This window comes from Bombina bombina, chromosome 4 (genome assembly GCF_027579735.1).
Source record: "Bombina bombina isolate aBomBom1 chromosome 4, aBomBom1.pri, whole genome shotgun sequence".
NCBI lineage: Eukaryota > Metazoa > Chordata > Amphibia > Anura > Bombinatoridae > Bombina > Bombina bombina.
Genome location: NC_069502.1, coordinates 321,181,216 through 321,194,850, shown reverse-complemented (window position 1 = coordinate 321,194,850; position 13,635 = coordinate 321,181,216). Strand labels below are relative to the sequence as shown.

General features: G+C 34.6%; 1 protein-coding gene across 1 annotated transcript; it reads left to right on the top strand.

Moving 5' to 3' along the window:
• The first annotated feature begins 6,722 nt into the window (after window positions 1–6,722).
• Window positions 6,723–7,217, top strand: LOC128657407 (histone H3.3A-like). Its single transcript, XM_053711745.1, has one exon. The coding sequence runs from the start codon at window positions 6,774–6,776 to the stop codon at window positions 7,215–7,217; it is 444 nt and encodes a 147-aa protein (XP_053567720.1). The 5' UTR covers window positions 6,723–6,773.
• Window positions 7,218–13,635: the final 6,418 nt, after the last annotated feature.

Genomic DNA, 13,635 nt, shown 5'->3' with positions numbered 1-13,635 from the left:
TAAAACATGACGTTTCATATCAAAACGATCAGGAAATTAATCTGATGCCGCTTCACCTATAATTAATATTGGGAGAGATTAATACAAGAAATTATGGCAGTTATTACATAGTTTAAAGAAATATTTCACTGGCTAAAAATGTTGGTTAAATGAATTTGTATGTATTGTCATGCTGCATTGTTTTTGTACTGTCTGTTTGTAATGCTGCCACCTGGTGTTATGTTGCGAGAACTACAGCCAGAAGGTTCTTTCTGGCTGTTAAAAATGAAATTTCCAAGGGCCAATCCGATTAGACTTCCCAGATAACCAATGGGAAGGTCAGCTCCCGTAGTGCCACCCACATGATGTCATCAATGATTGAAAACATATATAAGTAAGCAAAAGAGAAATAGAAAGAGGCTGTTTTAACTTTGGATGAGATCTGCTGTTGGGCGTTTTGAAACCATTCTAAACAAGCTGACTACTCCTTTCTCATTGATTGCAAAAATTACTTATCTGTCTTCTGAGATGAAACAAGAAATTTCTGATAACTGAATTATCAATGTTGATCATTTTGGGTAAAGTATAAGAAAAGGGCTGCTAGTTACATGTGATATTTTAAGGTCACTGCAGTTTAAATTACAGTTAATAGATTTTAAGAGCAGGGTGTATTTTAAACTGTATGTCATTGTTTTAGTAGCTCTTAGCTGGCCTGTTTGTATGCAAAAACAATTTAAAATAAGTATTCATTGTTGCTGGGTTTGGCAGAGTCAGAGAAATAAATTGTATTTTGAATTGGTAGTCACAGCCTACATATTGTTTAAATCTGTATCTGATTTGTTAAGTAACTCATCTGTGCAAGTTCTGATATTGTCAGTTAATTTTGTATTAGGATAAATTGCAGTTAAATAGCAGAATATATATATTATCCTATTGCTTAAGAGCACAATTTAAAATTGTATTGTTTGGATGTTAAAAGATTTATAAATAAGGCTGGTTTTTAATATAAGCGTGTATGAATTTTGCATAGCATATTTAAATAGTTTTCAAACGCATATAATATTATTTCATATTTCTTTTATTGCAAATATATTTCAATATGTTCATGGATATTAACTAAATAAAAGAATTCAGATATTTATATTAATTGTATGGTCTAGTAGATGCATGGTTGATTAGGGTTTCTATTTTTTTTGCATTGTGTTTATAACCCTGCCATAAACTGATATATTATTTGGATAGCACTACTAAGATTTTCATAAATATACTGACATAATTATGAGCTCAATGGAACTATTAAAGGCCCCTAACTATGAGACTTTCTCTCCTAAACACAGCACTCTTTGGGAACACCAACAAGTAAATGAGGTAGTAACATGGAAGCAATACAGGACACTCTTATATGGCGACAAGTGCATACCTATGTATCTTCCCCACAGGAAAAGAAGAAGACTGGTATTGTCCCTAAGTATCCAACATGCTGGTGTGGGCTTGTAACTTACTTTCTTAGATTACTATTTCTGGTGTTGGTTTATGTTTGTGCAATGCTGGACTACATTAATAGTTCCACAATCGTTATATATAGTGGGTTATTATATCGGTGGACAAAGTTAATATATTATCTACATGTTGGGGGGTTGGCTAAAAGTTTAGAAAGCTACTTAGCATATAGAGGCAGGAGCGCTACAGCTGAAGGTGGATAGAGCGATTAGTAAATACAACTAAGTGGCTAGTGCGTAAATTGATACAAATAATTGATACAAGTGACCAATGTGTAAATTGATACTAATAATTAATAGAAATTTACTGATACTATATATCAGGTGTGAGGAGTATATAACTCCAAACAAGTGTATATTGTGTGATACAATGAATAAGGTGATTCCAGTAAATCAAATAAAAAAAAAATGCCAGGACGAAATAAATCAATAACTAATAATGCAAATAAATAATAATAATGGCTATGCCACAATTTAATAAACACATATAAAAACAATAAAATTCATCAGTTATAAAATGCTAGCACTAATTGATATGAACGGACGTCTCCGTTAACTATATGGGAAGAGGTTGCCACCATATAAAAAATAAAAACTGCAGGAAAGAGAGCCAGTACAATAGTCTCAGTCTATAAACAATGTCTTATTGGTAAACAAAGTTGTTAGAATCTGAATAAATAAAGAATTTGCGAGCAAACGGCAAGCTTACCCCCAGGCTGTACACACTCTGAAATTACAGCCGTAGCAGGATGATGTCACTTTTATGGGCGCTGTCCTGGATGAACAGTCTGATTGGTCCTTTTTCGGAATAGCTTGAAGAATGCGGCTGCCGTTATCCACAACACAGAATATCTGCACTTTAGTGCCTGACAGCACGCACGGTACTCTTAGAAGGTACTGGTAGTGTGTGGAAGAGGCAGGTTATGAGGTATTAAGCAGTATTTCCAATTACAAAGGGTCAGTGACCTTACTGTAAGCCGGATTGGTAGTTTCCAGTGTGTGTCAACATACAATTTTGGTCTTGCTGGCTTGTTAAAGCCTGCTGACTTAAAAGGGACATTAAACACTTTGAGATGGTAATATAAAATGATAAATTGTATATAATAAAACAACTCTGCAATATACTTTCATTATTTATTTTGTCCTCTTTTGCCTGTAATTCCATTCTGAAATTGTGAGCTTTTCAGTTCCTGATAGAAATGGAAGTGCAGAACACTGTTAAATCCAGCACAACCATTGGCTGCACACTCTAGTGACCTATTTATAACTGACCCTAATTGGCCACAGCAGAGAAGGTAACACAAGTTACAACATGGCAGCCCCCAGTGTTTTATGGGCACTAAAACTTTACACTTATTTTGTCACTTTTTAAATAACTAATGAAACTTTAAAAAATACATCTACATGTTAGTCATGGACTAATCTTTTCTTTGAATGCATCATTCTATCTAGCATGTTTTTAGTGTTTAATGTCCCTTTAAGAGCGATTGTCCCAATTCTTTCAAACAGGGTCTGCAAACAGCGTTGGTTTGCAAACAACAATCACAGGTGTCAAAGTCCCAAAGTAGTGAAAGTAGAGGTTGTAGCTCCAGCTACACAAGAAGTAAATGATTCTTTAGGTTGCAACTACATCAACCCGTTTCTCCCTATACAGGGCTTTTTCAAGATCTGCTTTGGGACTTTGACACCTGTGATTGTTGTTTGCAAACCAACGCTGTTTGCAGACCCTGTTTGAAAGAATTGGGACAATCGCTCTTAAAGTCAGCATGCTTTAACAAGCCAGCAAGACCAAAATTGAATGTTGACACACACTGGAAACTACCAATCCAGCTTACAGTAAGGTCACTGACCCTTTGTAATTGGAAATACTGCTTAATACCTCATAACCTGCCTCTTCCACACACTACCTTCTAAGAGTACCATGTGTGCTGTCAGGCACTAAAGTGCATATATTCTATGTTGTGGATAACGGCAGTCGCATTCTTCAAGCTGTTCTGAAAAAGGACCAATCAGACTGTTCATCCAGGACAGCGCCCATAAAAGTGACATCATCCCGCTACGGCTGTAATTTCACTCGCAGAGACAACAGAGTGTGCACAGCCTGGGGGTAAGCTTGCCGTTTGCTCGCAAATTCTTTATTTATTCGGATTCTAACAACTTTGTTTACCAATAAGACATTGTTTATAGACTGAGACTATTGTACTGGCTCTCTTTCCTGCAGTTTTTATTTTTTATATGGTGGCAACCTCTTCCCATATAGTTAACAGAGACGTCCGTTCATATCAATTAGTGCTATCATTTTATAACTGATGAATTTTATTGTTTTTATATGTGTTTATTAAATTGTGGCATAGCCATTATTATTATTTATTTGCATTATTAGTTATTAATTTATTTCGTCCTGGCATTTTTTTTTAATTTGATTTACTGGAATCAGCTTATTCATTATATCACACAATATACACTTGTTTGGAGTTATATACTCCTCACACCTGATATATAGTATCAGTAAATTTCTATTAATTATTAGTATCAATTTACACATTGGTCACTTGTATCAATTATTTGTATCAATTTACGCACTAGTCACTTAGTTGTATTTACTAATCGCTCTATCCACCTTCAGCTGTAGTGCTCCTGCCTCTGAATTTTTTGTATTTATTGTAGGACCTATGATAGGGACTCCTAGGTTTTTTCAGGAGTTTGGTGGTCTCACCCTGCGCTCATTTTATATCCATTTTTCTACTTAGCATATAGCTTTGGATGTTTATTAATGTTTCTTTTTACGTTTAGGCCTCTATAAGAGCAAGCTACCTGTCATGACTATGAGGTCAGAGAGCACACCCTATCATGTCACCCAGCAGTTTTCTTTTGCATATATGTAGACCCCCATAGGAACAATTGATAGATCTGAAAGGGGACACTTAGTTATGCAACAGACACACAAAAAACACAAGTGCTATTACTTGCTCAGTCGACACTGGTAACTCATATGTCTAGGAGTCTTTTAATTTATGAGAAAGATTATAGAATAGTTGTAATGCATCATGGACTCCTAGTCACAAGTTTGGAGTCAGATGAGTTTAGCCCTCATACAGCTCACTTCTAGGGAGTGCTACTTTAGTGCACCAATTATGACAATCTCACTATAGAACATAAAATGTGTGGTTAGTCTGTGTTAAAATTTGTGGTGCTTGAAAAATGTGCTGCCTGCAGCCGGGATGGCATGTTGTATAAATATTATTAATGTTCTTCTAATATTGACCTACTGACTATCATATTGTGTGTTTAGAATATTAGGTGTTTATATTGGTGTAACTCATCTCTGGTAACTAAGGGGTATGAGCTTATGGGAACGTGTATTATCTCACTCAGTATTTATATGTGTATGCAAAATGCTCAAGACCTAACTCTACGTATTTTTGGAGGTGGCTACAAACCTTTACTTTTATCAAGGGTGGCTACACAGCTCATGTTCAGATCTTAGCCATATACCAATACTAAAGATCTTTCAATAGCGCCAAATATCTACCCTCCCCATAGAATACACATTACTCCAGTTTTGTAATATTATGAATGAGAATACGCTATGCTTAAGCTTATCATATTACAATTAAAGCTCAACATTAATAGCCTATTCTAGAACATACTATTCATTCATATTTCAGATGCATATATCAGTTGATAATCTTATTCTAATTTACCATTGGTCCAAGAGAGACCATTTTCAGCATTTTATTCCCTCTAGATAATATCTTAGGTTACATGAGCCCAAGAGTGGCTCAACATAATAGGAGAGGGAGTTATATGAAAGTACAAAATGAGGTTTCAGTTTAGCATGTTACGTATAATTATGGAATTATCACTTTGGGTTTTCTCAGTATAAGAGAATATGTCCCTTACTTGTGTACCCTTATGTAATATTATGAGCCAAGATAATGTTTTTGAATGCCTATTGTAACATGTCTATTTGAAGATGTTTTGCCAATGACCTCAATAAAAAATTATATATAAAAAAAAAATATTGATGGAGTGATGGAGTGTCTTTTGAGAATAGTTGGACTCTAGTGGCAATAGATGTAGAGTCCTTATATTCATCAATACCACATAAACAGGGTATTGCAGCATGTGAATATTTTTTGGAACAAAGAGGTCAACTGTTCTCAGATCATACAAATTTTGTGAGTAAACTGTAAAGTTTTGTGTTAGAACACAATTTCTTCACCTTTGCTGGCAAATTTTATCAACAGGTGAGGGGCACAGCTATGGGAACTTGCTGTGCCTCCACCTATGCATGCCTCTATTTAGGCAAATGGGAGAAAGACGTTGTATATGGGGGAAGCCAGAGTGAACATATAAAACTCTGGCTTCGCTTCATAGATGACATTTTGTTATTCTGGTCAGGAACAGATCAAATGTTACATTATTTTATGAAGGAATTAAACACAATTAAAAATGGTAAGGTAATCACAAATACATTCAGAAAAAAGACAGCAGGAAATAATCATTTGATGGCAGATAGCCATCATCCCCCCTCTTTGATTAAAAATATCCCTAAAGGCCAGTATCTAAGACATCGTAGGAATTGCACTGAATCTAAAACATTCAAAGAAGAGGTAGGATCTTTGAAAGATAGATTTAAAGTCAGGGGGTATTTGCAAAATATTCTCAAACAAGCTTACACAGTTGCTATAAAAAGCAACAGAGAGGAATTATTATATAAGGATAAGGAAACTGATAAAGAAAATAAAATCAGATTCATTTCAATCTACAATAATAAATGGCAGGACATTAAAACAATACTACATAAACATTGGCCAATCCTCACACTAGACAAAGAAATAATAAAGTTTGTCGGAGATAGACCCTTAATGTCAGCACGGAGGGCCCCTAATTTAAAAGATAGACTGGTTCATACCCATTTCTCTGATACAGCAAAAATGTATTAGCTGCAGAAATATAAGGATAGAGAAGGAAATACTAAATGTAAAAGATGTTCAGTTTGCCCCAATATGCAACAGGGGACTTATTTTGTTGATAAATTTGGAAAAAAAATATATAATAAAAGGAAAAATTAACTGTAGGAGCGAGGGAGTTATTTATCTTTTCTTCTGCAATTGCCCCATGTATTATGTTGGGAAAACGTACCATGAATTAAAGGAACGGATAAAAGAGCAGAAAAGGGACATTTCACATAAATAAAAACAAGCAGTGTAGCAAGACAGACGTTAGTTACTCTTCTCGTTTGACCGTGGTTTGCGCGCTCCTTGTGGGTTTTCGTGTCCTTAAAAGACAATGGCTCGTACAAAGCAAACTGCCCGTAAATCTACTGGTGGAAAGGCTCCAAGGAAACAACTGGCCACCAAAGCTGCCAGGAAAAGTGCCCCTTCAACAGGGGGTGTCAAGAAGCCTCACAGATACAGGCCAGGTACGGTTGCCTTGAGAGAAATCAGAAGATACCAGAAGTCTACTGAGCTTTTGATCCGCAAGCTCCCCTTTCAGCGTCTCGTGAGAGAAATTGCCCAAGACTTCAAAACTGATCTAAGGTTCCAGAGTGCAGCTATTGGTACTCTTCAGGAAGCAAGTGAGGCATATCTGGTTGGCCTATTTGAAGACACCAATCTGTGTGCAATTCATGCTAAAAGAGTAACCATAATGCCCAAGGATATCCAGCTAGCCAGAAGAATCCGTGGGGAACGTGCTTACATTTTTTTTTATAAATTGTTTTGGTTCTTATAAGAAACTAATTTTTATTTTATTTTTTACAAATTGTTCATAAAGTGTGATGTCCTTTTATTTTATAAAGGGTTAGAATGTAGAGTAGTTGACAGTAAATGAGTAGCTTAACATTTTATATGACATTCTCTCAATCCTCAGGTTTTTCAAGAAATTTGTATCTGCAGCTAGTCTACTTGTGGCCCTTCATTAAATCTAAATCTGCATGCCAACTTTACCCCTTACCATACTTTGCTATCTTTCTGTGTATCTTCATTGTAAATAAACTTTCCACTACCTCAACAAAAAAAAACAAAGAGAAAAAAAAAAGAAAGATTTCTGGGCTTGGAGAAAGTATATCTATCAATAAGAGGAGGCAATCTTGACAAATTATTATTGCAGAAAGAATGTAGTTGGATATATAATCTTAAAGGGAAACTAAACCCCAAATTTTTCTTTCATGATTCAGGTAGAGAATACAAGTTTAAACAATATTCCCATTTACTTCTATTATATAATTTGCTTCATTCTTTAAATATCCTGTTTTAAAGAAATAACAATGCACATGGGTGAGCCAATCACACAAGGCATCTGTGTGCAGCCACCAATCAGCAGCTACTGAGCCTATCTAGATATGCTTTTCAGCAAAGGATATCAAGAGAATAAAGCAAATTGGACAATAGAAGTAAATTAGAAAGTTGTTTAAAATTACATGCTCTTTCTAAATCATGAAAGAAAAAAATGTGGCTTTCATGAACCTTTAAAGCCCTGAAACCTTCTTGTCTAAATGAAGAGATTAATTATGGTCCGTTCCTCTAATTTTTAGTTTAAAGACTAAATTAAAAGTTGCATTTGGTAAAGGAATTCATTAAGTTAGTTTAAGTAATGTTTTTAAGTATTCAACATTGTTAACACTGCTAATGCCATTTGTAGGTAGATTAACTATTTCAAGCCACAATTGCATGATATTAGTGTTTATGTGTAACTACTGAGAAATAATATGTATCAAGTGTTATAGTCACTTTATCTTTTGAAGAATTTTTCAATACATAGATTATTAAAATTCCCTATAACTGTGGATACTGCACTGAACATATTAGATGTATATATTAGTGTCATAAGGAACTTGATAATATTTCACCCAGAGGGCGGGACAACTGAATGGCATAAAAGTCGGAAAAGAGACCAATGGAAACTAAGCCGGATGAAGCCCTTGAATACATCACCACTAAGGGTTAAACTCGCGTAGCTGGAAGGCAATTACTGAGAGGGCTGCAGCTGAGCCCTCTACATGCTGAACCGGACCTAAAACAGTGGCGCAGAGAAAGGCACGCTCATGGTGGGATCGGAAAAACACCTTGCAATAGAGGTAATACAAGACCGTCAAGTGAAATATTCCCCAAAGAGGAGAAAGGTGAGCAGAGACTGCAAAACTACAATCAAGGTAAATTTAAAAGAGTTACCTGTAGGAGTTCAATTGATAACCTAGCAAGGTAGGCGTTCTCATACAGTTCAGCCATAATCCCTTGGGGTGTCACATACTCCTACCTGCAGCATATTCTGTTGTTGATGAACTTACACTATTGAAAGAAGTAACTACTTGTTAAGGTATATGTAAGGTTAACAAATATATATATATCTTAACGTTAATAAATATATATATATTTATTCAAATATCTGACTGATCAGTAAAAAGGATTCACTCCCTTCAGACAAACTAACTTCAATCATGTTTAGTTTTTCCCCCCTCATTATGTAAAGTTATGCTGAACACACAGGGGGGACAATGGAACATTTGGCCTGCTCAGTTTAGAACAGTCACTTAGAGGAATGTTGGGGAAGTAATTTTGAAAGAGAACAGAGTTTGTGGCTTGAGACAGGAACAAAACCATTTGCTCCTTAATTAAAAATACAAGCTTCAGAGCATCCCTTACCCCCATACAGTTAATAAAAACATAAATGTCTAAGGCTGTTGATTTAAGAGATAATGAGATGGGAATTAGCAGACTGGAATCAGGATACCATTTGTCTTTCAAACTGAAAAGGTGTAATAGGATCTCAAAAGTAACATGCTTTATGAGAGTTTCAGCATTTGCATTTAGGTGCAAAATGACCCCATGTGGTGAGTAATAGACGGTGTGTCTGAAATATCCCTTTTTAAAGCTTGATAAGTGGCTCATGCTGTGTGGCTACTAAGACTGGAATATACAAGATGTTTAAACATTGCGTCTGGGTTAAGATAACACAGAGAAAACACATGACTTACATGTTTCCAACAACTATACTTAGATTTTAAATAAAAATAAATACATTTTTTTGCAAAGGGAACAATACTAGTTTCATATGTGTTTGGAATAATTCAAATAACCCAGATATGTATATATATGGGACTGAGACATTTTATATTAAATGAATGATTGCTATGTTGAGTAATGACTACATCAAATACATATGAATGCTTGGATCATTTCTAATAATTATTTCTATTTTTATTGCAGACAACCATTGGTCATGGGCATCAATCTATGCACTTAGAAATAGGTGCACTAAATACCTCAGCCTCTGTGTTTTTAAGAACATGAATAGATATTTGTGAAACTAAAAATAATAATAAAAAATAATAAATGACACTTATTACTTTATTTCAGATGGAATGCCTGCGTGAGATGAAATAAGTCATATCATATGAATGTGCAATAAATGTTTATAAAGTTTTAAATACATCTCTTAAAATATAGTGAGATGAAGATATGGAAGTTACTTTGATGTGATATGACTATGAAATATAAACATTCTGTTAGGCTAAATGAAATATAAATTATTTTAATATAATGTTAGACCATTTGATGTTTCATATCAAAATGATCAGAAAATTCATTAAGATATAACTTGTCCAAAACAAATATTGTGAATAGTTGTTGCAGTAAATTATGATAAAATGAATAACCATTTCATAGAAATACTGATTTAAGTTTGTTCAAATATTTAGAAATGGTATTGCTGCATATATTGCTGTGTCTGTTTGTAATGCTGCCACCTGGTGTTGCCATACGAGAACTACAACCAAAAGGCTTTTTGGCTGTTAAAAATAAGAGATTCCAATTATCCAATGACAAGGGACAAGGCTCCGTGGGCGTTTCCAATACTCACCAATGACTGATAAATAATCAAAAAAGGGGAGGGGTGAAATCAGATGATTTAATCCCCAGCATAGAGACTGATCAGGAGGTTGTTGGCTGAATCCTGAAGGAATAACTACGGTGGTTATTATTAAAGCACACAACTACCATTGGACTCCATATGCATTATCCCCAAATTTTGAATTTCTGAGGTGAAATTGGATCTGTTGAGAAACAATTGGAAACTGTATTGCTGTTTATTTGGTTATGTATACAAGGTTTTTTGTAAGATAAGTTATATGCATAGCCATTACAGTTAATAGATTTAAAGAGCAGATTGTACTTTTAAACTGTGTGTCATTGTTTTAGATAGCTCTTAACCTGCCTATTTGTATGCAAGCATTTAAAGTAAACATTTACTATTGCTGTATGTAGCAGAGTTAAGGACATAGTGCATATTTCAAATTAGCATTTCATAGCCTATGTATTGTTAAACTAATCCCAATCTTAAATTGTCTATCTATGCAAATATATAATAATAATTCAGAAGTGTATGTTGTATTTTAAATTGGTAGTCACAGCCTATATATTGTTTAAATCTGTGTCTAATTGGCTAAGTAACTTATCTGTGCAAGTTCTGATATTGTAAATTAATATTGTATTAGGATAAATTGCAGTTAAATAGCAGAATATATATATATTATCCTATTCTTTAAGAGCACAGTTTAGAATTGTATTGCTGGATGTTAAAGGTTTTTAGTCCCATTGTGTTAACCAAATAAAAGCTATTTATAAATAAGGTTGGTTTTAAAGGTAAGCGTGTATGAACTTTGCATAGCATATTTAAATAGTTTTCAAGCGCATATCATATTATTTCATATTCCTTTTATTGCAAATATATTTCAAAATGTTCATGGATATTAACTAAATAAAAGAGTTCAGGTATTTATATTAATTTTGTTGTCTTAGTAAAAGTATATTGATTGTGGGTTCAGTCTAAAGAAAGATTGTTAAATATATTCCCTGCCATATACTCACACATTGTTTGGAGAATACTGCTAAGATTCTTATAAATATACTGACATACTGCACATAGTGAAGTTTCATAGATCCCGTGAGCGATAAGTCCCCCTCACAATCTGCTGAGTCACGGACGTTTTACAAGTGCCCCACCATATTAAAGTGACTTTACAATATTGCTGGATTCATGAAATTGGATATAGTTGTTGGATTCAGTTTTGGATACAGTTGGGAATCATTTTGAAACAAATAAGGAATTGTTTTTTGAACAAATAGAACTGTTAGAATGTTTCAGATTTCAAGATACTATTAGCTGTAAAGTGGGCCCACCTTCATCAACTAATTATTTTATTTATTTTTTGGTTCTGTCGGCAGTAATCTAATCATATGTGCACTGTTTAAAGTAAAATTCTATTTTTCTGCGTATGATAGTTTTTTTGGAGTAAAAATACTTATTGCAATTTGTGTTCACAGTTATTTAGGAACTATCAGGGTAATCCACTTTTCTGATGAATTACTAGTTAGTGAGAGATAACCACAAATTCTGGTGCCGTATAGAGGGATCTTACTATGAACCTTAGAGCTCATAGATTTTTTTCTCCTTTTTGCAACAATATATATATATATATATATATATATATATATATATATATATTAGCGTACAATTAGGCAAAGGTGGTTATCTCTGTTGATAAAATTGTTTGTCAAAAGTAAAATAATTGTGGTTGAGTATAAAGCTAATACCTGCTAGAATAAACTCTAAATGATGTTTTGACATGTTAAATGAACCGGAAATCTGTACTACAAATTCACACAGATCACCTATAGGAGGCGCTATACAACAGTGAAAAGAATTTAACCAGGTGTTATCGGTGCGTATAACACCAAATGTATATTTAAAAGATATATTAAAAAATGTAAAAAATATATAAAAATGCAGAAATATATATGGATTATATGTATAAAATATTTACAAATGGATATATATACACACGTGGCACTAGGTAATGACCTATGTGCGAGGTATATGAAATAGTCCCACAAAAGTCTGTGTGAGGAAAAGGCAGCTCTCGGTCTTCACTCCAAAAAATGATGAGTCTTCTAGGAAGGATAGCTGTAATCAAAACATAAACAGAGACGCCACATGTGTAGGTCAATAAAAACCACTTAATCCAAAATAGACAAGATGCAGGGTACTCACAAACGTGAAGGCACTCTCTTGTGCCTGTTAGGAGCAGGCTGGTATTCAATCAGCAAACCAGCTGGCTGTGCAAAGGAGTCGTGGTATCCTGAAACAGTGGATCTCCAGAACGGCAAACCTGGCCTGGATGACTTCCTGTGAGTTGGCGAAGGGGAGAAAGGCTAAACAGCCCTTGGGTTACTTGAGAGAAGATTGATACACACACACCAGTCTTTGTAAATCTTTAAAACTGATATTTATTATTGTACAAAATAAAAATACCAGCAATGTAACAAGTTACAGCTGGGTGTGTTAAAATCAAATTTCCTATACCAAACAGAGATGTAAAGCGACGCGTTTCTCGGGTGTACCCCCGTTTCCTCAGGCTTGTATACTCTGACTGTGTCTTAGTTCCCCTTAAATAGGGCTCAGTAACCACATGTTTTCAATAAACACTCCCCTTCCTTCACATAAACCAATAAAACCCTTCCTTTCTCCACACACCCACTTGTTGTGATGATTAAGCTAATATTGTTAATATTATTAATTAGGGGCAATATTGTGGTCTTTTTCCTATTTCCCTAAGAATTTGTATTCTGTAAGTAAGTGATTGTGCAATTGTGTTTGATTTGTGGGAGCGATATTACCAGATTATGATAGGATCGGACGCTGTCTAGTTTCCATAGATACCCGCTCAAGCGGATGTGATGTAAGCGCTAATGTTTATGATAGGGACTCTGTGGAGTTTTCCTAGTCTGTACGTAATACGCCCAAATGGTGATTGGTCCATGTGGTGTGTGTGGCCAGCCATCTGATTAGCTATAATTAAGAACTTACCTAAATATATCGTGTGGTCACAAAGAGGAACATGATAAATAATAATATCTGTGTATATACATCTATAATTAAACTCGCAATCCCCCTTATGCAGTGCATGTCTCTATGCGCAAATACCCTAAACACTACTTGCAAGAATATAAATATGTGATCAGTGTCAGTGTCAAGTGATTGTGTGACTAAAGATCGAGTTGTTGGATAATCCACACTTAAATATGTGATACATAAAAAGCTTGATCTGTTATGTGGTATATATGTGTTAGTTGAACACAATACCCAGGAGTTT